Below are 26221 nucleotides of genomic sequence, written 5' to 3'. Positions count from 1 at the left end.
AATCAAGAAATCAAGAGAATTGTAAAGGGCATGAGGAAAGACTCCATTCTCATGAGAATATTGAAGTATTGCAGCTTTTGGATACCACCAGAACAAGACACAGACACAAAAGAATCAAACCATCTGATCTTGTGTAGTGTTGTGTAGTGAGGTGCATATAATAAAAAATACAGCAGTGACACGTATAAACATTATTTCACCAGAGACTGAGGTAGGGCCGATGGGTTCTCCTAATTATATACCTAGATCTAAGTTATCATGAAGATAAATTGTAAGTTAGTCGGAAAGGACTAGTAATAATGTAATAATTAAATAATAATAATTTTAAAAAATGGAGATACGATATATAATATAACAAACAATGAATTAAAATCTATTATTTAATTTAATGTATTTCTTAAATGTATTTCGAGAACTATGCATTATGATATCACGCTACATGAAGGTCTTTATTAATTATATCCGTATAGGGTTTAAATAGTCCAAAGAAACACTGTGTAATATGATAATACTGATGATAACAATTACAATATTTAGGTTTATGCGAAAGTGATTAAAAATAAATTCTCTTTATTACCTCAACTGACACGATGTGCTCCTATGCCGTTTTCTATTCTTCCTCTGTCCGCCTTCCATGTTTTCTGTGTATCGTTCGCTACCCGAATCTATGCACAAAATCGTCAGCACTTTCCCGCCATCGTCTCAACTGTCAAAAATCCACCCGAAACGACCTTGACGCCGAAAAATAACTACTCCATAATCTGACCACAAATCCGCTTTTCTTAACCTACTGCCGGTGCTTTACTGGCACGTACAGTTACCGTACGGTACGGACTCCTGGTGGACTTGATGAGGCGGCCTGCCGCGATGGCCTTTCTTCTTTTTCCGTCGGTTTTTTTTCGTTTCGTTCGAATAGGAAGGAGAGGCGGCCACAGCCACGCGAGCACAAACGATGCGTGAAGACGTAGCGACGAGCATCGCGCGCGAAAGATGAAAGTCGATGGTGGTGTAATTGGAATGGATTAAACGCGAGACTAGAGCGAGGTCGCGATTGATGACAATAAATCAATGAAGCCGATCTAAAAATGTTTTAAAGTATTTCACGTTAATGTGATGGCCGCGTTTGAAGATGATGCCATTTTCTGGTCAAGCAACGTTAATGGCTTGCAACAATTTCGATAAATCACCGGTATCGAGAAACCATTAATTATAGTGACAATAAATGATACGAAGAGGTTTTATCATGCGTGTTTTTTTACTAGGATGTTGTAGTAATCAATCACTAAATGAGTATGTTTAAAGGTTATTCATTAAACTGTTGAGAAAAAACTAATGTGTGTAGACATATATTCAGGAATTGAATTAATTCTTAGCGTTTTTAAATGGTTCAATTAAAATAGAATGAAATAAATTATTATTAAAAATATTGCTCCTCGGTAGCTACTTCATTTGTTCACCATTCAGGGGAGCATTGAAACTCGCTTCCAAAGAACTTCGCCTATTATTTACAACCTTTACAAAAAAGTTTTTACGCTGGGAAGCTATATGCTATTGAACACTAGTAGTCGCAAGAGGAAACATCTGAAGAACTTCGGTGAAATGTAAGTTCCAGTTTGGGTGAGCTCAACTAATTTTGATCGAATTTGAATCATATCAGCATTGTTGTATTGAGAAAAGTATTGAGTGTTTGCATGTATTTTGATCTGCGATATCTATTAGTAGAAATGCGAAGTATCAATGTAAATTATCATTGAACAGTTTTTCCTCTCTGCTAAATTATTTTGTAATAAAACAACAGTTCTCTATTTAGCATCATTGGGGTATTAAATGCATACAGATGCATATATAATCATAGAGTGCCCAAAATTAAAATTTCGATAGTCACTTCTTTTGTTGCCGGATTCGAAGAAATCTGCTGCCAAAGCCCAAAAACTTTTAGAAATGTATGGTGATGCCGCTCGGCCATACTTCAATGTTTTAAAGTGATGATTTGATGCCAATGACAAAAAATGGCATAGAGGATCAAAAGAGTTCAATCACAATGGTTGCAAGCCTATTGGATTAAAACCCAGCTCAGACTCTCAAAGAACTTTCAGATTGTTTAATAACTAAAGTGGAAAGGTGCTAAGGGATGATTGGATCACAGCTAAACCAATCATTCTTTCACCATGGTATCATCATGTAGCTAGAAAGATGGGAAAACGTGTAAAAATGTGGAACATATTCCTATTAACATATATCAAATTTTATCAATAAATGCCTACTGAAAGTAAAAAAATTATCAGGGTACATGCAAGCACTTAATATTTTATATATCAAAAAAGTCTGTTATTGTCCTAATCTCTTTTTTATCATATTTATATAATCTAAATCAGGATCTAATATCTATTTAGATGAATCTTGAAGCATTGAACATGTTTTAGTCTAATTTTAGATTACTAAGTTATCCAAATAATTCTTTGTCTTATAATACGAACGTCCAGACTAAACTACAACATCAGTTAATGATATGGTGAACAAATGCCCTAGTTAATGCCCTACAGATCTAGTAGTGAAGAGTTAAATAATTAGGCCGATGTCGACAAAGAATGTATCTAGTGAGTTTTTAGTGAATAGTGGACATGCATAATCCAGGAGTCCGTTTATGCTCATAATGTTTAGGATATGTATAAAGCTTTTAGGTTAAGAAAACTCTCATCTGGAGCATAATTCCAATAAAAATAGGATATTTTCGGCTGCTTTTTCCAGTATTTAAAACTGTGATGAATTAAAATTAACAGGTTTTAGTTGTTTTGAAAAAGAGTATAACTGTTGTATTCTTACTATTTGTTAAATATGGTTGATTTTTCACATTATATTACCCATAGGATAGCAGGTGAGTATATACTTTCAGCTACATGACTGAATGATCATGTAGAAAAGTTAACAGAAGCGCTTTTGTTACTAGATGAGTATAAATGCCGTTAATTTAAATGTAAGCAGTATCAATAAAGTTAACAGACTGAAAGTAGAAATGAAAATAATTAAATTACTAGTTGATTAGTGCTATTTATTAAGATCAAAACTACACGGATAAAGGCTCAAAAAACCATTTCAGAAATCGAATTCAACGAATGTTGAAATAATTTGAAAAATTAAAGCTAACTTTAAAATAGCTTGCAATAATTATTTTGTATTTTATATCTGTGTATAATTTTTATTATTATTTTAAATTTATATGTTACATCTTCGTTTAGTGAAAACATTTAATTCTGTAATCTGAAACATAATGGCTTCATACAAAGATTGCATTACGATATATTCAAATGAATTAAACTTTTTAGCATTCACATTCAATTCCTCATTAATGACTACATAAGCCGTATTTCTATGTCACCACTTCTGCATGACTTTCTCCCAAGCATTATATGGCAGACATGCAGCGTCCTTCAAGTTAATGAATATTAATAAATTAAGTTAAACACGTTCTTCTTTATTACTTACAATATTATATATAATGTTGATACGTGACTTACAAAAATATTCTACAATACACATTCTAACCAGTTATTAAAATTATCTCCAGATTTCATTCAGTTAAATTAGAAATGAAACTTAATTGGTTTATTTAATCTACGAAAGCAACTAGTTTTTTCATAAAACTTTTGAAAGTTTTAACTTAGGTCCTTATTTTTAGGTAATTTTATTGTATATATAACAGGTCAATTGAAAAGTCCCCGGCCCGACACATAGATGGCGCTACTAGAATTAAATCCATATATTTTTTAGTTAGCCCTAACCCTCAAAAGATGCGTGAACAAATTTGACAGCTGTCAGATCATTAGTTTGTAAATTATAGCATTTTGAGTGAAGCAAATATTGTTATTGTGAAAAAAATGAATAAAAGGAATTTCGTGTGTTGATAAAATATTGCTTTTTGTGGAGTGGAGTGGAGTGGAGGCCCAAAAGAGGATGTTACCGATAAAAACAAAAAAAATCCACAAAATGATTTTGAATGACCGTAAATTGAAATTGAGTGAAATATCAGACTCTCTAAAGATATCAACTAAACGTGTACATCATATCATTCACGAATACTTGTGTATGCGAAAGCTTTGTGCAAATTGGGTGCCGTGCGAGTACACTTTTGACCAAAAACAACGACGAGTTGATGATTCGGAGCAATGTCTGAAGATGATTAAGCGTAATAAATCCAAGTTTTTGCGTCGATATGTGACAATGGATGAAACATGGCTCCATAATTTCACTCTGAAGTCCAATCGAGAGCCATCCGAGTGGACTGCACACGATGAACCCGCTCCAAAGCGTGGGAAAACGCAACAATCGGCTGGCAAGGTTATGGCGTCTGTATTTTGGGATGCGCATAGAATAATTTTTATTGACTATCTTGAAAAAGGAAGGACCATCAACAGCGACTATTACATAGCGTTATTCGACCGTTTGAAGGACGAAATCGCCGAAAAACGGCCACATTTTAAGAAAAAAAAAGTGCTGCTTCACCAAGACAATGCATCGTGTCAAAAATCCATGAATTAGGCTTCGAATTACTTCCTCATTCACCGTATTCTCCAGACCTGCCCCAGCGGCTATTTCCTGTTCTCACATCTCAAAAGAATGCTCGCTGAGAAGGAATTTTCGTCCAATGAAGAGGTGATCGACAAACCTGAGACCTATTTTGAAGCAAAGTACAAATAGTACTACAAACATGGTATCGAAAAGTTGGAGGATCGCTATAATCAGTGAATCACCCTTGAAGGGAATTATGTTGGTACGCAGGGGACTTTTCAATTGACCTGTTGCACTGTTGTCTAGGACAAGCACAACTGTTAAACAATCACAAACATAAATTTACGACCATATCCAAGCAGGATTCGAACTAGCGACTATCGCAACAGTAGGAGGACCATATACTTTTATATTAAAAAATATTAGATAATAAAAATTAGCCATTAAAAATATCTATATATTCCACAATAAGTACATCAAGTTTGAATGAAAAATTATATTTTTTGGATGAAGCTAACATTGATGGTTAGGCTACTAAGCTAGAAGTTATGTAAATAAACAAACCCCAATTATGAGCTGTTATGAACGAAGGTTATTAATTATTAGGTAGTTGCTTGAACTCTTATATATTTTTTTACTTCAAATAAGCATTTATTGAGAAAAATTGATGCAGTTTTAACCAAATTATGTTTATATCATTTTCTACGAATGTTTCTGGGAATTCGTCAAATTAAGCAATCCATTCGTACTTCAAAACAGCGTACCAGCCAAGACACACTTCATATATTTGAATTTGAGGTAATCACATAGCTCTATGTCTGATGAGTATGTTCGAGTTTTATCCATGCGAGCTACAACAGAACATATTTCTCAAGTCTTGTAAAATGTGGCCATGCCAGAGAATGGATTGGTAATTTTTGCAATAATAGTGAAATACTGATTCAATAAGCCCAATTGACGTCAGTACCCAATTGATGGTTTTTAACAGCTCCTAAAGGCGTATAGTACCTTGCTGATTCCAAAATATGCACAGCAATACCTTATTGCAATGATGCATTATGGTGTTGATGCGGTTGGGTCTACTGGACTAACCCTTGACTTTTCATACCTGGGATTGAAGAAGATTCACTTTTCATCGTCAGTAACAGTACGCCATAGAATATTAAGAATAGTGATGTTGAAACGTTTCGAATAAGCATTTTCAGTCACTTCGTGTGGCAGTCGTTTCTTCTTTTCAGACCTTTCCGATCTCATTTAAATATCACGAAATAGTTGATTCATCATCTCCTAAGCAATCTGAAAGATCTTTGATCTATTGAGCTGGGTTTTTGTCAAGTAAATTTTATAGTTCATTGTCTTCGATTTTTTGGTCGACCAGATCGTTCTTTGCCATCGACATCTAAATCAGCATATTTAAATCGTTGAAACTAAAACTGTCAGTTGAGATATGACCGATCATAAATTTCTTAAAGTGTTTCATGAGTTTCGGAAGCAAATTACTTCCAATAAAACAACAAAAGTAATAAATTTATTTTGAACGTTCCATGGTTATCGTCCGGTTAAACTAAATAGCTGAATGACTAAAGGAAATTTGTTATTTTATGTAGAGAAATGTCAAAACCATTGCCTTTAATAGTTAGGTTAGGTTGTTTAAGAGTTGATTACTTTAATAAGCTCCACATTAAAAGTACACTAAAACATATAATATAGTGAATTGTAATTTATAACCTATATCACAATAACAACCCACAGCGCGTAATGTCCTTTTCACACAGAGTATAGAATGCATTAATAAGAGGGATATAAACTTCTGAATCAAAAAAGCAGCACATATACGAAAATAATTGATTATTTATAATTTAATTTCAAACTAGAAACTGCAATTGAATATAATTTAAATATATTAAAAAACAACCAGATTCAGTTAAAAAACGGATCTTATTTATGCAGGAATTGTTTACTATAAACACACAACATGCATACAAGCAACATTCAGCATATGACATGAAAAAAAGGAACAAATTTAGCATAATTACGAAATTATTTACTATAAGCAGCATCTACGGTTACAATAAATCATCATAATTCGGTCAGAAATATTTAAACTACAGGTGAACAGCGGAGCACTAAAATTTCTGGTCTACGTACGGACCAAAAGCGAAATTAGGAAAGCGTAAATGATAGAATGAAACAGCAGTCTAGCCCGATCTGGTCCTATTACAGCTCATTAATATATTTTCTAGATTTCGGAGAAATATAATAATGAAGAAACTTTTATGGACGTAACCTAGAAAAACATTTAAATTACTCGAAGTATTTTTTATGGTCGTTTTCAGCTAGTGCAATTCTTCCGTATGATAAAAAGATCGTTGTTATTAAATGATGTAATTTCGTACAACGAAAAAATCGCCTTTCTCTAGATACGTTTAATTACAATGGCTATTACTAATGACAGATTAATTATAACAAGACAATCTCAATATGGGTAATAATTTCATAATTATCTTATTTTTTAGTCGACAGAGAAATCTTTGAAACGCATAATTATTAAAAGCGCTGCAAGTCGTTCAAGCAAAAGTGTGCTGATGTGATATAGTGAAAATGACTTAAATATATATTAAGTGTAAAAGAACGTTTATTTGAACATAATTTATGAAAAATATGAGTTGCAACACGCATTACGTCCTTCGGAAAAAATAATTGCAGATTATTTTAGGTTTATTTCATTTTCTTTTCGTATTATGCTTTTTCAATTATCTTTACACATTTATTAAAATATTTAAAAACTGAAGTTTCAAAAGAGCCTTACAATAGGTACGTGTTATCTGCACCTAAAGGGATTTTTATGTTATGGCCTGACGTAAACCCTTGCTCATTGATCTATTTCACTATGTAATAAAGTTTCTATGATTTTAACATTTCTCAATTGTTTAGTGTAAGACGTCCTGGATAGTGACGTCCTAGGGGATACCAGAAACAGCATAAAAATCCCAATAAAGTTTAAAGATTATGAAAACCGACAGTAGTATATTTATGGATAGAGCGGCCCAAGGACGTGGATAACTTGGTTTTTGACGTTCATGAATTGTTCCTTGATTTGGAGAAAACTCCATCATTCTAGTGGCCTATGGCGACTGACGATTAAAAAAGGATCTACTGTGACAATTCAAAGTGTAATCCATATGGAAATCGAAGCGGAATATTTAATAATGAATTTTTCGCAAAGTCGCCGCTTGGCACAAGTTCCAAGTTGTGAATGTTACACTACTGCAGCTCGAATAAGAACTTCTGCCGCACCCGGTATACTCACCAGTTGTAGCGTTTTCTGATTACCGCTTGTTAGGATCGCTGTAGCATGGCTGACACAAGCCTTCGAAGTGTTTAAGAAGTGCGAAAATTGAAAATTGAACCCAGTACTATTAAATTGTCAGAAACTAGATAAGAGCTGTAGGCAATGATGGACATACTAACGTATATTGTACACATTTTTGGCAATATATGTCTTATTAAAGTTAATTTTTTATTTTTTTAATATCTTCGCTAAATAAGTGCAATACGCATAATAATAACAATACCAAAAAAATTAAATATTATAGCAAGAAATCACTACAGATAATTCTATGTATATTCTAGGAAAACGTGAGCCTGAATGTATATACCACGGTCACTATTTATATTTCGGGAACTGGCAACACTATTGTCATGTGAGTCCATCTGACGGTTCCATCGTAAAGTTTGACATTATTGACGATATACGTACTCAGAACATTTTGTCGCACGGACGCTACTTGTTTATTTTATATTTAGTTGAATGTTTCGTCTCGGCAAAAAATGGAAGTGAATCGTGAACATTTTCGTGCGATGATTTTTTACGATTTTAGACGTGGATTATCACAACAAAAGTGCAACAATCAACTTAATTTGACTTTTGGCGATGAAACTCCATCAAAAACCACCGTGTATCGCTGGTTTAGTGAATTCAATCGTGGTCGTAGTTCGCTGTCCGAGTTTGGTGAAGGTCGTCCAAACTCGGCTGTTGTGCCAGAAAACATCGATGCTGTGTGCAAAATGATCAAGCAAGATCGTCATGTCACCTATTGTGAGATTGAGGCTTCCCTAAGCATTAGTTCCACCAGCATATATGCGATTTTACATGAACACTTAGCTGTGCCGAAAGTTATGTTCGCGTTGGATCCCACACAATTTGACAATCGCTCAAATAAATGCTGGGGTCGATTGGTGCAAAGAAATGCTTAAGAAACTTAATCGCGTTGCTTCAAAAAATATTTATAAAATCGTGACAGGCGACGAATCATGGATATGTTCGTATGAGCCCGAAAGTAAGCAGCAGTCGACTGTATGGATGTTCCAAGATGAACCAGCAGAAGTTGTTGCGCACGAAGCACTTCAAAGAAAATGGTGGCCTGCTTCTTCGGGAAAACTGGTCATATTGCAACAGTGGCTCTCGAGGAAGAGTAAATTCGAATTGGTACACAACCATTTGTTTGCCAGGAGCCTTCGGTGAAATAAGGAAAACAAACAAGAGACGCCGGATTGTTCTTCATCATGATAATGCGAGCTTTCAAACAAGATAATATTTGATCACTCAAAACATCGAATTGATGGGTCATCCGCCGTACAGCCCTGATTTGGCACCCTATGACTTCTTTTTGTTCCCATCCGTGAAAAATAAACTGCGTGGTCAACAATTTTCATCGCCCGAAGAAACTATTGAAGCGTTCAAAAATCATGTTTCGAAAATACCTCATTCGGAATAGAACAAATGCTTTGAAAATTTGTTTAAGCGTATGCAAAAGTGTATTGATCATCGTGGCGAGAAAAACAATAAAAGTATATTCGCAGCTTAACTATTTGTTTTTTTTATTTTTTTTTAAACAGTGAAACAGTATAATCTAAAAATAAACATAAAATCAATATTTGTTAATATAAGCGGGTAGACATCACTAGTAATAATTTTTAATAATAGTTTTTAGCATATATTCTAATATACATTACATATAGAATATTTACTGTAATTATTCTACGTAACAATAGGTTCTGAAATATTCTGGCCATAAAAAACATCAATATTTCTTCTTGGACCTGAGACTTATGCGGTCGCCCTGATCTGAACATCTGAATTATTGTGGTTTTTATATATTTCAAAACTCTATCAATGTTTATTTTTAAATTGCCTTAAGGAGTGGACAAAACTTTGCATTTCTAAACTAAACACTGTGGCTATAGTACAATTACAATTCGGTCTGTTGTTTCTAGAAAAAACAGTAGGACTACTTTTATGTTTTATTTGTTTCTGCTTCCATTTTTATAGTAGGTAAGCGTTGGATATTATTGCTCATTTAGAGGATCTTGATTATGATCTTGATCACTTCACTAGCTATACCTAGATAAAAAAAAGACGACAAATACGCAGACCTTTATATAAAACTGATCGACACACGTTGTTCTATCTGAGCTAGGAATATTATAGTTCGAACCGGAATAAATAATTTTAAAAAACATAGTTTATTGTAATGTTTTTTGATGTAGAATTGTTACTATTACTGTTAGATTTTTGCTCTGGCGTTTAAATAAATAATATAAAATGAGGAAAACATCGATATTCAAGATAAGCGCACCTAACGAGTGTCGTGATTTATTTATCGACATTGTAAATGCAAGCCATGTTCAATGGCATGTCGTTCGAAATCATAAGGATGTGTGGAATCAGAATGTATTCGTCTTTGTACGTTCTTATCCGTCTTCCATACCATTTCAATATTGTGGCTTCGATGGCGTTTTTGCTTAATTTCTTAACAACAAGCCTGAAACCGTTACAAAGATATGGCTGGTTTATAATCCGCAACATATTTATTACCGATCTGACTTTTAATTACAGATAACATATTATAAAATAGTAATCTGGACAATTCTAGCGAATTCAAATATTCCATTGGATAGTTGACAACATTGTCTTGGTTAGTAACGAAATCGGCTGAACCAAGAATATGATCAGTTCAATGGCTATCTAATTTTTCAATCTGAAAATTAGTTTCGTTTACTTTTTTAGATCTAATATAACATATTCCTTAAACCAAACACGGTTTTTATGATTTTGAGCAATGCTTGAGAATACCATCTCGATGAGTTGTTATTAACTTTGAAAAAGTATTAGAAAACTTTTTAAAAGTTAATAGTTTCAAATTGAATGAAATCGGTAATGTTATTCTCAAGTTACGGCGTAACTAATGGAGATAACAGTGCAGACTTAACATAATAGTATAAAGAATTTTTTACACTATTTAAAACAATAATTTTCAAAATGAAATCAAGTAATTTCAGTTCTTATACAGTGTTGTAATAATGCAATTTTGTATATAAAGTGCATTTTTTGTGTCGATGAGAGGATTAGAAAGACAATAATTCGATTTTAAATGTTCTTCTTAATAACATAATTATAGTTATTATTGTTGATCGTTAGATTGATGTTCTTGATTGTTTCTTCCATTTTGCCTTGACTTAATTTGATTTTTCGTTATGATTTAGATGCAGCAGTTTCCTATTATTAAGCGCATGGTTAAATATATTTTTACTTATTACTAGTATCGTTAACAATAGAACTGACAAGGCATGTACCTAGATTACTAAATTACTACATGTACTAGAAAAAAATATTTCTTCAAGGTGTATCTTTGATGTATTTTAGAAAGTACTTATACTTAATGGCACTCCAACTATTTTTGTTGAATATTTATAAAGGAAAATTCATCATCAATCAATATCAATCGGCCGCAGCTGTTTTGGACTCGAAAAATGTTACTTAGTTTTTAAATGACTTTCTATGACCTTGTTCCATGCCTTTTTGAAGCTATTCGTTACATCTTCCATCCAAAACTTCGATTTGGCCACCTAATTATGTGGGGATTTCGTTCACTTTTCATTCGACGGACCATTGTAAGACAAACAACCATTGTAATTTGCATCTCGGATTTGTTCCTCAATTATGCACTAATTGGCGCATCTTATGGTGAGTACAGAGTTGAACGAAGTGAATGTTCGGGGCCTGCCCGAGAACCTGCGCGAACATTCGGCGAAAATATCTCCGTGGGACGTTCGGTTCTTCTCGGAAAGTTTCGGTCTCCAAAAATCATTTGACGGTTTTCATCGTTTAATTCGGAACCCTGTATTCTTTTGTTTATAACCATATTTTTCACAATGGCATGCCAAAATAAAATGTCCTGTGAATCATTTTTCGACGGTACGTATAGTGTTATTTTCCTAAAAAGCAATGTTTATTGCAAAAATAATATGTACCGTCTAATCGTTTTTAAAGGAGTATCAAATTATTGTAAGTACGGCTGGTAACATAATAAACAAAGTTATGATAAGGAAGAGAATACGAATAATATTGAAATTCAACTCGTTTGAAGTTTATGATAAGAGTATAACATAAAACTCTTAGGTTTATACGGCTTTAGTATTCTATTTATAGATTCGTGAAAAGATTTCAAACATTTACAATTCTGTAACGATTACAAAATGATCCAAAATCACCAGAAGATATATTTAGTCCTAAGAAAAAAGAATGTAAATGTGTAAATTTCACTATGATGTAGACGTAATAAAACCTTAAATTAAGAATATTACCTTTATTTGGTGGCACAAAATGTATAAAGGCATCATCAGGCAATTCATCCGTCAATGATAGGGGCAGAAATTATATAAACAGGTATGAATTTGTATTTACTGCATGATGTATTTTGTATATATTTTATTACTATTTTGAAGGTGAAATATTTGTTAACTGGGTTTCACTAATTTCAGACATAATGGCTAAGTAGCATGAAAAAATAAAAGGTGATAAATGCAAGATGAACATTTTACAATGTTTGCATTGTTCTATGAATTAAATATATATGGCTATCCTCCAGAGGTTCAAGAATAAGGTATTGCGAGTCATGTCCCTTTATAACCGATAACGAGTGTGATTCGAGGTGCTAGTGTGCTAGTGCACTAGTGCTAGCTAGTTAAATATGCGCGATAACAGTATAATGCATAGACTCAAACGCAAACTACCATACGAAGTGATTAATAGACACACAGAGTAGTTAGAAGAGAGAGAATAAGTTAGAATAGTCATTGGAATAAGTTAGGATAGACTTTAAAACAAGTTAGAATAAGATTTAGATTATAAGTTGTACAGCAGATCACTTACTGAAGCGATCCTCTACATGTCAAGATAGTTATATTATATAACGGAAATCATATAATAATACTTATTGCCAACGGGCAGATTGTTAAAGTTCTAAGAGATTATTAAAAAAAAAATTGTGTTCGAAAAGAGATGGGCAAGGACAAGTTGTTAGTATGCGTAGGTTAGTAGTTAGCAATATATGGTTAGGAATTATAAAAGCACGTGACAACCTCTTCACATCCATGCCACAGGAAAAGAAGGACATTACGATTGTCGTTGTGCTGATCAAACCCGAAATATTATTGAATAAATTCCGAATATCAAGAGATAAATCAGAATAGGAGGTAAATTGCACCCTCGAAATTAGGGAATTGATAAATGAAAAACAAAAAGCTATAAGAATAAGGCACAGAACCAGAAATGAAGAAAAAATAATATTTATTATAATTAATAATTACACAAATCAATAAATTAACGAATATATATTATAAACAGAATTGCCTCGAGAAGCCGGCATGATGGCGCAGTGGTAAAAGCGATGGGATGGTCCTCCTACTGTACTGCCGCGGGTTCAAATCCTGCTGGGGCATGGTCGTAAATTTATGTTTGTGATTGTTTAGAATTTGTGAATGTTCTAGGCAAGAGTGATCCGACAAGGAAAGTGATCCCAGTTACTCAGTAACCAGGCTGGGTAAGACCGGATGTCTTCTGGGATGATTTCTAAAGTTGGCCAGTCGCCAGTCGGTAGGCTTAATGCTGAGGACCGTGATTACGAGTCCACGTTAAACTTTAGGCCCAGTCCAGATAATAGATAGTTGGTAAAGAGACTTAAAATATATATATATATATATATATATATATATATATATATATATATATATATAATATATATATATATATATATATATATATATATATATATATATATATATATATATATATATATATATATAGAAGAAGATTTGGCTTAATAAAAAAAACGTGGCTGAAATTTAAATAGCCAATCGAATTAAAGGGCAACGTAAAATTCTTTGCTATTCATCTTGAATATAAAACAAACTTTGTTATATGACAAGGGATTTATTAGTAAAATGGAATCTGATCTGATCTGATTTAGTTAAATATTGGTTCTATTTACTAGAAAACCCCAGTGTCTGATAGATTCTTTACAAACATTAACATCTGTCCGGAATATTCAAGATACTTTCCAAATACTATATTGTTGTTGCCTTTTAACAGAACCACCGTTTATTAACTCAGTTGAACTAAACAGAAATCTGAGAATTTTTAGTTATGTTGTTAGATAATTTAAACTAGACCACTTAATAGCATTTCTCTAATACTTATATTATGATGTCGGAAGGAGTCATGGTTTTTGATGCGTTTTGATTCGCGTTTTATTCGAACATTAATCATGCAAGCTAGCAGAATCACGCCGACTTGAACATTTGTGTAAAGCGCTACTTGAATGTATCTACCTCATAGATTTCTATGACAAAATCGGGGGTACAATGTGGATAGTACAACAAACAAATCCAAAATAACGCGGGTTGGTATTATATAACTTAAGAATATCTGAGATCGCTACAAACGATCCTGAGTAAAGATTAAACTTGCTCGATTGCCAGAGAAAAGATATCTACAATGTATTAACTGATGCTATGAATGAGTGCCATTGTATCTGGATTTCGTCGCTTTTGTTGTACCCTTTACCGATAACACCGACAACACCCGTGACAACAATATCCTTTCTATTTTATTTCACAATTATTACAGGAATGTGAATTACTTAAATATATGTATATGCTTAAATATTTTATGTAGTTGTATATAATTAGATATAACCTACATAATATTTATGTACATGTATTGAGGCTATAAAGTAATTGTTAACATTAAACCTTATTTTTGGTTAATATATGTCGCAACAATTCCGTTTATTTAATTAAGAACGAACAAGAATTTACTAGGCAGCTGTTTAATTTCCAGCCTAAGAAAAAGTTTTGCGATTTTTTAAAAATAAATTCGCGTATTTGATAATTAATTTTAATTACCCTAGTTATGTGACAATATTTGGATTTAGAGAAAGGAACTAAACTTTTTGTTACCGTGGGCAAATAATAATTTTAAGGCTAGGTTGGAAAATTAGAATCAGAAACGAAAACGCAACAAACGAATATTCTAATTCCGTTGTCGCTGTTATATAGGAAATACATATTGATATATTAATCCCGTACACGCTTTACCTGCCTATTAAGGCAAGTACAACACAACAGTACTAATAAATTAATTTTTACATTAAAATGGTACGGTAGGCATGTCTAATGTAAGATGTAATTAATAAAAAAAATGATTAGGTTTGTATACACTGAATATCATAATAATTCTAAAATGAAAACTGTTATTTTACTTGAAGAAATATCAAAATCATCGCATTTAGCGGTTATATTAAGTATATATAACAGTTGTTTTTATACATAGTTCATATTATTACCAAGTGATATCGCAGATCAAAATACATGCAAACACCTAACATATACCTAAAATAAAAATATTCTAGGCCAGTTATATTACTATATTTATATGATTTCAAAATAAAATATTTAAAAAAATTGATTTATAAAGAAAGATTATAAGCTGTATGGAATATTCCAGGAATATGTAGCCTATGAAATACATTTTAAGCGATCTAAAATAAATCCTTCTACCAAAAACAGAGTTAAAGGGGTGTTGAAATGAATTTCTTGAAGGAATATTTATACGATTATTAAAAAATATTATAAAAATGTTTTTCGTACTTATACCGTAGTCTTAAATGGTATGTTAGAAGAATCAATGGGAATATGAGTGGGCACTGATTTGACACAATCCTGGGACATAAAAAACAATGTTCGTAAAACCAAACGCACACGATTAGAAACGTAATAAAAACAAATCGTTGGTAAACGTTAATAATACAAGTTTTACATTCTATAACACCCGAAAAGTAAACAACAAAATAATGTAGTTCAATTTACAAAAATATTAATTTGTAAGTGAATGCCCTTTCTAGCAGCATAATATTTATTATGTCGATCATGCCAGTAAAAAGAATGTTAACAGAAGCCGTGGTGGATAAAACGATTTCGACATTCTTTCATAAAATGTACACAATTAAAAACAATTATTTTAATGGTGTACGATATTTTTAATAAATATTTCGCATAGAAGGCTGCAATTACAGGAAAAAGTATAGTCTACTATTGCTATTTTCGAATTTTATTTGCAGAGATCGTGTTGATTATGGTAAAAGTACGATACTGTTTCAGACCTAGTTATATTTGATACCGTAATTATAAAAGATGAAATTAAAAACGGCTGTTCCTGAATGAGATGACTGTTTTTTTCATAGAAGTTAATATTTAACGTCTCATTGTATTTAACTGTAATTATATAATTGAATAATAATAATAAACTGTTACAATGTATGGATTTATTATATAGAGATAGCGTTCAGCAATCAGATGTAATATAAATAAGGGTATAACCCCTTATATTTATTTTCACTTTTTTATTGGCTTAAATATTGTATAAACGATTCAAAGATTATAACAAGTTAATTGAAAATTCCTCGACCTGACACATAGATCGCGCTACTAGAATTAAATCTATATGTTTTTTAGTTAGCCCTAACCCTAAAAAGATGCGTGTATAAATTTGACAGCTGTCGGATCATTGGTTGTTATTGTGAAAAAAAGGAATTTCGCGTGTTGATAAAATATTACATTTTGAAGGGAAAAATTACAGTTGAAGCAAAAAATTGGCTTGATACCGAGATTCCAGACACCGCCCCAGTAAAATTAACCATGCTAAGTTTAGACGTGATGAAATGAGCACCGAAGACGGTGAACGCAGTGGACGCCAAAACAGTTTGTTGCCGACGAAAACATTTAAAAACCCACAAAATGATTTTGAATGACCGTAAATTGAAATTGAATGAAATAGCACTCTAAAGATATCAACTGAACGTGTACATCAATTCACGAATATTTGGGTATGAGAAAGCTCTGTGCAAAGTGGGTGCCGCGCGAGCTCACTTTTGGCGAAAAATAACGACGAATTGATGATTCGGAGTATTGTTTAAAGATGATCAAGCGTAATAAACCCGAGTTTTTGCGTGGATATGTGACAATGGATGAAACATGGCTCCATCATTTCACTCTGAGCTCCAATCGACAGTCATCCGAGCGGAAAAATACAGTATAGGTTAATCGAAAACTTTGTCGCGTTTATTGTTATTAAGTCATATTTTAGTGCAGAAATTTGAAAAAATCGATTTTCTCATATTTTCAATGCTTAATCCTAGATGTTTCCATATTTAAATTACGTTCGGATATATATATTTTTAAAGTTTGGTTTAATTATGAAAAAAAATGTTTATATATATTTTAAAGTTTCCTTTTACCAACAAGGGGTTTATCTGGACTGGACCTACAGTTTAACGTCGGGTCCGAGCCACGGTCTTCGGCATTAAGCCTACCGACTGGCGAGTGACCAACTTTAGAAATCATCCCAGAAGACATCTCTTCTTACCCAGCCTGGCTAATGAGGTGACTAGGATCACTTTCCTTGTCGGATTTTTCACTTTGCCTTTACCACTACATCACCAAGCCGGCTTTTAAAGCTATTTTATTGTTTTGGTGAGGCAGAATCTAAAAACGAAATTTATTTTTTGCATTTTTATCTAAACGACGTTTTTGGAAAGAGTTGACATAGCTAAACGTTGGCTAGTTCGAACTGGTTTATTTGTGATTAGGTTCGTACCATCTTCTGATAATTTATTAAAGATAGTACAAAACAACTATACTGGTTAGCCGAAAGATACTCCCAACTTGATCTAAAATCAAAGAGGTTGATCTATAAGACAATTATAATGCCAATTTGGACCTATGCAAATATGGGCTTGCACTAAAAATTCAAATCAACTAGTCATACAACGCTGTCAAAACAAGATTCTTCTATTGATTACCAATATCTATCGTTACGTAACCAACGAAAAACCGCACGATGACCTGGAAATCAAATCGATTTGCGAAGTTATCCAAGATTTCGCCTTGAAACACGAAAGATTATTAAATCATACTAACGTGGAAGCAATACAACTACTGGACAGCGCGCAGGATGTCAGGATATTCAAGTGAACCAAACCATACGAACTTATATAAAGTGTATACCTTACTTTATATAGATTTATATAGAAGATACTCTCTCTTAATATAAAATCAACGGGATAGATTTATCAGACTATTATAAAGCCTATTTGTTAGAAGTTATTCAAGATTTAGACTTAAAACATGAAGTAAGGTCGCTAAATCACATCAACATGGAGGCAATATGGCGACTGGTCAACACGCATGAAATCAGAAGATTTTCAGATCATCAGAAGAAGCAAACGAAAACCACATGGACTTATATAGTCCTGCATGAATTTGCAAGACAACAAGAACAATAGTAACAATATATTAATTTTATAAATTAAGATTCTACTCAGCATATCTAATATAAGACGTAAATAAAAATATGTAAATTTATATTATTATTAATTTAAGAAGATTTTATATATTACCTATTATAAATAAAATACTCTCACATGAATATACGTATCCAAGTCATAATTATATAAATATTATATAACAAAAAATTTTAATTCAAAACTCTGTACTACGAAATTAACAAACATGAAATTATTTAATAGATATTTAAAACAGTGAAGCAATTTGATTTATCTCTCTGAAAAAATCAAAGATTTCACGCCTTGCTCGTACAAAAAAGATAATTTATTACGGAAATTATCAATCTTGACGTCAATGAATGGTGCATTCACAGTAATTGGACCTGTCACAATATATTACGGCTTTATAGGTTTAATATACCAACCAGAGCCATAATGGAGGAAAAATTACCCGTATCAAACACAATATTTTCGCAATTAGTGCATAAAACTGCTTTATGACGACTGGTTTGTTAACCCAACATTCTTAAAGAATTAGCTTTTTCGTAGACGAAAAAATAAGCTTTTTTAAATTTACTCTACCATTATTGTTATGCTCTATTTTTTCACTTAATTTATAACTCTTTTATAGCGTTTATAATTCTTAGTGTGTGCCTGTCAACCTTTAAAATCTCAGAAAAGCTTAGTAAATCTAACATAACAAGATAGCTTGTTTTAGAACTTTAAGAACAAATCTTTAAAAATTGTCAATTATTGAATATATATTATTGAGTTAATAGATGAATATTTTCAAATAAGCTTTCTTGTTTTAGAGATTTCAATTTTTTTTCTTTGGAATATTTGAATCAAGAGAAAAAGAGAATCTTCTTTTAAATATGTGGCTTCTCTCGATACAAGAGCCAGTATAGAAAAGAGGAAGGAAAGTTAATAGAGGGCGCTGTGACTTGTATCGAGTAGGTCTAAATTACCAGGGATCAAAATAAAGTTTCTCTTTTGTTCCAAGGCCATAAGTGGTGTATTAATTCCGTCCGTCCCAAATCATAAGTGATTCGTAAAATCTTCAAGGAAAAGTTGAATAATTTACCGAGTTATAGCAATTTAAAGACACAGCCCACTAAGTTATAGCCAAACTTTCTAAAAAAATTCTTAAAATTAAAAAACTGTGTAGTAACTTATCAACCTTTAAATCTCGGAAAAGCTTAGTAAAAGTAATATAACAAGATGGCTTGTTTTAGAACTTTCAAGATATTTCCTTGATAGATTCAAATCTTTAAAAATTGTCAATTATCGAATATATATTATTGAGTTAACAGATGAATATTTTCAAATAAGCTTTCTTGTTTTAGAAATTTCATTTTTTTCTTTAGAATATTTGTATAAAGGGGAAAAGGAGAATCTTCAAGGAGAAATTGAATAATTTACCGAGTTATAACAATTTAAAGACAGCCCATTAACCTATAGCCAAACTTTTTTAAAAAAATTCTTAAAATTAAGAAAACTGTGTAGTATAACAGATTTACTCAAAATTGTGCACTAACTGTTAATGTACGATAACTATCGTCCCTATCGATTTTTTATAAAAATTATTCATTTAGTATTAAAAAAATATATAAAAAACCATAGTGATGGATTAAAAATGACAGATGTCAAATGTTATAACGAATTTTGCTCATTACATTTATGATATCAACTGACAGATGGCTATAATACCGAGGTAATAATAAACACGTATGTTGATTGGGCTTATATGTAATTCCATTTTCTCCATGGTATATTTTCAAAATATTAATTAATATGTTATAAAATATATCTACTATTTTTTCCATATTCATGAAATGTGTGAGTAGATAATATTGGTAAAATTACTTCTTAGTATTTTATTACAACCTACCTCAATTCCGTAGAAGAATCGACGAGAAGTCGAACACAGTCTAAGCAGCCTCTAGCGGCAGCATAATGTAGTGCTAATGTTGCATTACCTCCATGCGCTTCGCCGGTAACGGCGTGACCTTTCTCAAGCGCCGGCATGGCGCCGCCTATTGTGCTGCCCTCTCTCGATTCCGCTTCCCACAAAAGCCAGCGCAGTACGTTTAATCGTCCGTGTCTGCAACCAGTAATGCACTTATTAGAATATACATCAATAATAATTTAATTGGTTTCATTAAGTATGTTTATATATAATGACATAAGTGAACTAGTTGATTTAGTAGTCGAAAATTATAGGCGTTTTTTTTAAGCGTAGAAATAGTAGAATCATTTAATTTTATTTGTATAAGATTATACCAGTTTTGTTATCAAACTAGATTCCCCTTTAATCAAGTAGTGTTTAAATTGTGCCAAGTTAATTTTAATGCTTAGGACTTGATTTTAGAGTCCTCTTTTTAACAACTAGATTTATCTATTGAAATTATGGTTATCTATCTCCGAACCGCGGTTGTCGACATTAAGTCAACCAATTCACCATTGACCAATTTAAAGTTGGTTTGGTTTGGTATCATCTATCATGTATTGGCGAGATTCGAAGCCAAGACTATCGCCACAGCAATAGGAAACAGAATATTATCAAATTATTAATAAGCATTTTACAGACCTTAAAAACAAGTTCATATAAGGTATAGCATAAGCTGGCGAGACAAATTAAAAGTGCTATTAACTTTTTATTTGTGTTGTATCTTAATTTACTGCATTTAAAACGACAAATTCCAATGATAATAATTAGAAACCCATAATTTCAAACTTCATACTAAAATTCCATAACGAGTAACATCCGCTTGTATAATTTTCTCTTCATCTTTTTTTAAATTTTTATATACTTTCGTCGGTTTCATAAAGTTATTTAATGTTAACACTAGTTGTTATATAAGACTATAAAGTTATGTGTAAAATTAGTTTAAGACGAATCATATGCCATCAAAAATATTTCCATAAATGTTTTTTTGTCATTATCTTAAAACTTTTTCTAAAACGAAATAATAAAAAAGTATTCTATACCATAAGTGACATTTGCAACTCCACTGGGTTATGTCTTCTAGGAATACTTCTAGTAACTTCTAAACGATTGCCGAATACATCTTTAACATGTCTAGTTTTATTAAAATAAATGTTTTTCTTGACTATCAATTTCGGTTAAATCGGTTAATTTAAAAATGAACAACACTATTTTCTCTAAATCTTAGCAAATACTCCAGTTCTGAAACGTGTAAGATTAAAAAAAAACATAGAAATTACTCTAAAACCATTTCATTTTAACCTAAATAAGAGGAAAATTGTTGCAATGGATATACGAAAGATCTGATGAACATCTAATTTTGTTTTAATATACAAGAAATCCTTATTATAAACACTTCATCACATCTTATAGCCAGGTATAAACACACCGTTCTTTTTTCGAACCAGAGCCTTATCAGCTGGGCAATATAACATAGATACAAAACGGTTCTAATAAATAGAAATATATGGTACATCCAATTGTGAACCCCATTTGGTACATCTGATTCATTATTTTGTAATCGCTGAGAGAATAACGTAAGTAACAACTTTTAAAATAAGCGCCTTTTGTCAAATAAATTAAAGTGCCCTGAAATAACTGTCATGTCAGATAATCTCAAAAGGGATATTACAACGTCTAAACAAGAACATTTAGGATCGACGTTTGGTGATCTCGGACCATCATTAGCTATGGTCTATGGGTAGTATAAAATGTGTGAGTAAGGTCGCAACTTGATTGTGTAAATAATTGTTCACTAACAAGTGTCAACGCTAAGTATATTTGCTGCCGTGAAGAAGATGAATGAGAATAATAACCTATAATTACCTATGTCATGATAATGACCCAATTAAGATTAAATGGTCGTAAGTGAGGCAAAAGTTGCATATTAAATATCCATATCCTATAAAATATATTACTACATATTTACTTTTATTATTTCTTCTTGAACTATATCTATTAATCAATTGTATATTTCTTTATATTTCGATTAATATGTTTAATTTGCTAGTTATTCATTAATGATGCGAAGAAGTACTGTATACATTTCTTTCACATAGATATGCTCCAGCTCAGCTGTATTAGCTGTATTCTCTAGCCCTCTAGCTATATTATTCAGTAATTGTATAGAAAAATGGTAAAAAGATATCAAAGTAAAAGTGGAAAAGGAATGAACCCTTTGCGTTGTATTATAAAAATTTTTTCGATTACTACTTTTTGAATCAAATTGGTCATTGAAAAATATATATAAACTAGGGCTAAAGCTTCTATTCTTTTCGTTGTATTCTTTTACAGAATTATATAATATTTTATATATCTTAAATATTTTGAAGTTAACTGTTATGCTACATACATAACAATAATAACAAATTATCATTAAGTTATAATGATATACATATTGATGTAAAAAAAATACATAATTGCTATAACACCACTTCCTTAATGTACTTTATGACACAACAGTATTTTACAATATTTTAATTGCAGTATATACAAGATAATTGTAGGTAATTAGAAATGTGTTGAATTTTACATTGTACTGTATTCTGATGTTAAACAAATCTAAATATCTAAAAAAATATATTAAATTTATATTTACTATAATTACGCCACAAAAGTAATTAAAAAGTAATGTATTAAAATTATTTTATTAGGTAAAAATTAAGACAAAAATTTTACATATGATGAAATATTTTTACAATTAAAATAATCAAAAAAATAATTTTATTTATATTTTCAAACTTTATTGACAATTGTTGTTTATAAGGATTTCTTTAATTATTTTGACGATAGAATTTTCAAAGTCCTGCATTTTAAGGCACTTAATTAACTTAATGTAAAAGTAGTCCCAGATGATGAAGAAGAACATACCAGAATTCTTTCAGAATCATTCTTTTGTCATGTTGATATTGGTGGCTTAATTTTATGTAATAAATGTGCTTAATATTAATTATCATATACTAGCATTCCTTCTTAATCCGATAAAACCTTGTAATTGATTTTATAGAACTTTAGAATATACGTTAGTCATAAGGAATATAATCTAATGGATCTACTTAGAGATAACAGCATGACTAATCACTTGTCTTATTCTGCCTTTCTGTTGCACCCTGATGATGTTATTATTAGTTCAATGATACTCTCTGTAATGCAAAACTAGTTGCTTTGTAAAATGTTAATAGATATGTAATTGATCAGTAAAGCGATTTAGTATTTTAAAGCCATCTTTAGCTTTAAAATAAATTGTTTATGCAGTGTTTATATTTCAAGTTCATTGGGAAAACAATTATTTTAAAATTGAATTATACGGAAATGGTTAAAGCGCCTGGGCTTAGTAGACAAATGTGCTTTTGAGATTTTTTTAGGAGTTTTATTCCAAAGCTGGAAATTCAAAAGTTTTGCATTAAGTGCAAGTTCGCTGGTCATAATATGACTCCCATGTTAATATCTAAGAAAGTGGATAAAGTTCTGTGAGACGAGTTCTATCATGAGTAAACTAAGGTCTAGACTTAAATCTACTCTTACTTAACAAAAATAGAACCTGCATCCAGAGCATACCATTATTGCAAATCCATGTAGAGAATACATAATTATTTCAACTCAATTTAGTTTCATTTATGGTATTTATGACGTTGCAAGTACATTTAAAAGGCTTTAAAGACTTTTAAAATTGTTATGTCTAATAAATTGCTTTTTTTTTTCTAAGCAGCGTAAACCAAATAGACTAAAACTTAAAAATTTGGGCCACAACTAAAAACACAAAAGAAAGACATTAATAATTGTTACTGTCATTTTATTAACACAGAACACTGAACTTTTACGCTGGACACACCATATATTACGCCGTGGAAATAGAACGACTGTAGAGTAGCAAATATTAGTTAGGTATCAAGACACGTGCAGACACATACCATCAATAAATATCCGTCATTGTTTAAATCCAAGAAATGATGTTGATATTTTATATTTATCACGTAAAGTTATATATTCATTACAGATTGTAGAAACCATAAATGAAAATTAAATACTCCGTATAATTGTATAAGACGTCAAAAGGAACAATATTAAACAAATTCCAATAGATACAACAAAGACACCAATGATAATGAAGTTGAGTTAAATGAGGATTGATTATTGATTGATATTGCAGAAAAAAAACGACAAGATCCTGTTTATATAAACGTATGTGTATCAAGAAACTCGAAATGGGTACCCAACTTTATAGTTCAACTAAAGTTAATAATTTTTCGATGGTTTCACTACAAGTTTTCCAGAACAAAGTCCTGGGAAGTATTCTGCACCTGGACACCGAGATGTTACAGGACTGGATTACTTACGTCGAGATCTTCAGATACCGACTAAAGAATCTAATCTAATTTTCAATTGATTATGGAATCCACTGTCAATCAAAACAAATTTAAAACATGTCATAGCAGTGTGAGCAGTTGACTAAAGATAATAGATATGGGCTCAGTGTTTCGAATTCAGAAAGCTGTGTGCACAATGAACTGCAACAGCTAATAATTTAACAAGAACATTTGGGAACTACTTTAAAAATAATATAAAAGATATCGTGTATTGTTTCTTCAACATATATCAACCAAAATGTTTAATGGTGTAAACCTCAGTACTACGACTCAGATGTAAGCTAAAGTTTTTTGTCAAATAATGAGTTTTTTGGCGATGTCAAATGAATTTTATTCGTAGATAATTGATAAAATCAAACTGATAGAACAATTCAATTCAGAGCATTATTAACCTTTTGGAAACTCGTGTATCAAGAAACTCGAAATGGGTACCCAACTGCCCTTTTTAATAAATGAATATTTGCATCAAAAACGATTTTTATCGAACAAATAGATAATAACCAACCATAAAACCGTGTATTTATTATAACTTATTTAACGACCTGGTATTTTTATTTCTTTTTATATTAATTCTATTCTCTCATAGTAATAACGGTATAAAACAATAAAAATTTCCATAACTAAAAAGTGTGACTTATTAAGACTTATTAAGAAATATGAATAACGCTGCTCCATGGTCTAATTACAATTAGAGTGCTTTATGAATATTTCGACGCGTCGATCTAAGCCAACTAGAAAAAAACGACCCAGTGAAATGCCATCACAGTTAACGATGCAAAGAGATACGGCATCACCCGATCTACGATGACCACATGTCGGCGCGTGAGGCACTTGAAGACGTTTGTACCGTTCATAGGCAATTTTGGTATGTTCATTTGGTGGTAAACGAGTCCGATTTGTATATATAGTTCTAGTGCGCGAGGTAAATTTAGATAAGGCTGATAACTAGATCGCTATAAATAGTAAAAGACATACCAAGAAATGGTCGTTTTATAAATGGTTTTATTGCTTACACGAAATGTATCAACACAAATTCTTTTAACAGTTAATGTTAAGTGGACAATGGAAATTATTAATAACAAGAAGTAAGTGGTATAATTTGAATTATATATACTATCAGATATCTAGAAACTAATTATGATTAAAACAAAAAAAGATTGAGTTTCGAATTTCGAACAGCCGACTTTTCGAAATCGTTATATATTGCATCTCCAAGTAGAATTTCTGATACTATATCAAAGCCTTCGTTTGAGTATGAGAGATCTGCCCTGAGAATGTAGTCTGTAACGATTATCGAAGTTTTGATATCAGCGACAGTGTAATATAATGTATGTATAATATAATAAATATAATGTATAGTATAATATAATAAATATATCTTTAATTGATTCTTAATGAAAATATAGCAAAAAGAATAATTTAAAATTTTACTTTTAATACGATTTTGATTCTGTTTTTTCCATTTAGATGGCTCTAATGCTAAGCAGAAATCTAAAGATATAAATCGTTGATGTCATGCAATAAAATATGTTACATCTAGCAACATAATTCTGTATGAATATTAGTAGTTACTATGTTATAAAGTTATTTTCGATCGAAAATTTTCAACTGGTTTCATCATACTAAGAACTGTGATTTTCTTGTAAAGTGGCAAGTGGTGAAAATGCAAAATTGAA

General features: G+C 31.5%; 1 protein-coding gene across 5 annotated transcripts in view; it reads right to left on the bottom strand.

Annotated features, from left to right (window-relative positions):
- f (espin protein forked) overlaps nucleotides 1–26221 on the bottom strand; it is a 258719-nt gene that overhangs the window by 112712 nt on the left and 119786 nt on the right. For all 5 annotated transcript variants that reach the window (XR_013004189.1, XM_076394368.1, XM_076394377.1 and 2 more), the window contains one exon: nucleotides 20083–20295. Coding sequence is in view for 4 of the 5 variants with exons in the window: in XM_076394368.1 (XP_076250483.1) it covers nucleotides 20083–20295 (213 nt within the window). In the remaining variant the exon portion in view is untranslated. The remainder of the gene's footprint in view (nucleotides 1–20082; nucleotides 20296–26221) is intronic.

This window comes from Rhynchophorus ferrugineus, unplaced genomic scaffold, assembly GCF_030347505.1.
Source record: "Rhynchophorus ferrugineus isolate W39M unplaced genomic scaffold, kcgeb_rfMv2 rfM1, whole genome shotgun sequence".
NCBI lineage: Eukaryota > Metazoa > Arthropoda > Insecta > Coleoptera > Curculionidae > Rhynchophorus > Rhynchophorus ferrugineus.
The sequence above is the reverse complement of the archived record's forward strand: the minus strand, read 5'-3'. Positions and strand labels throughout refer to the sequence as shown.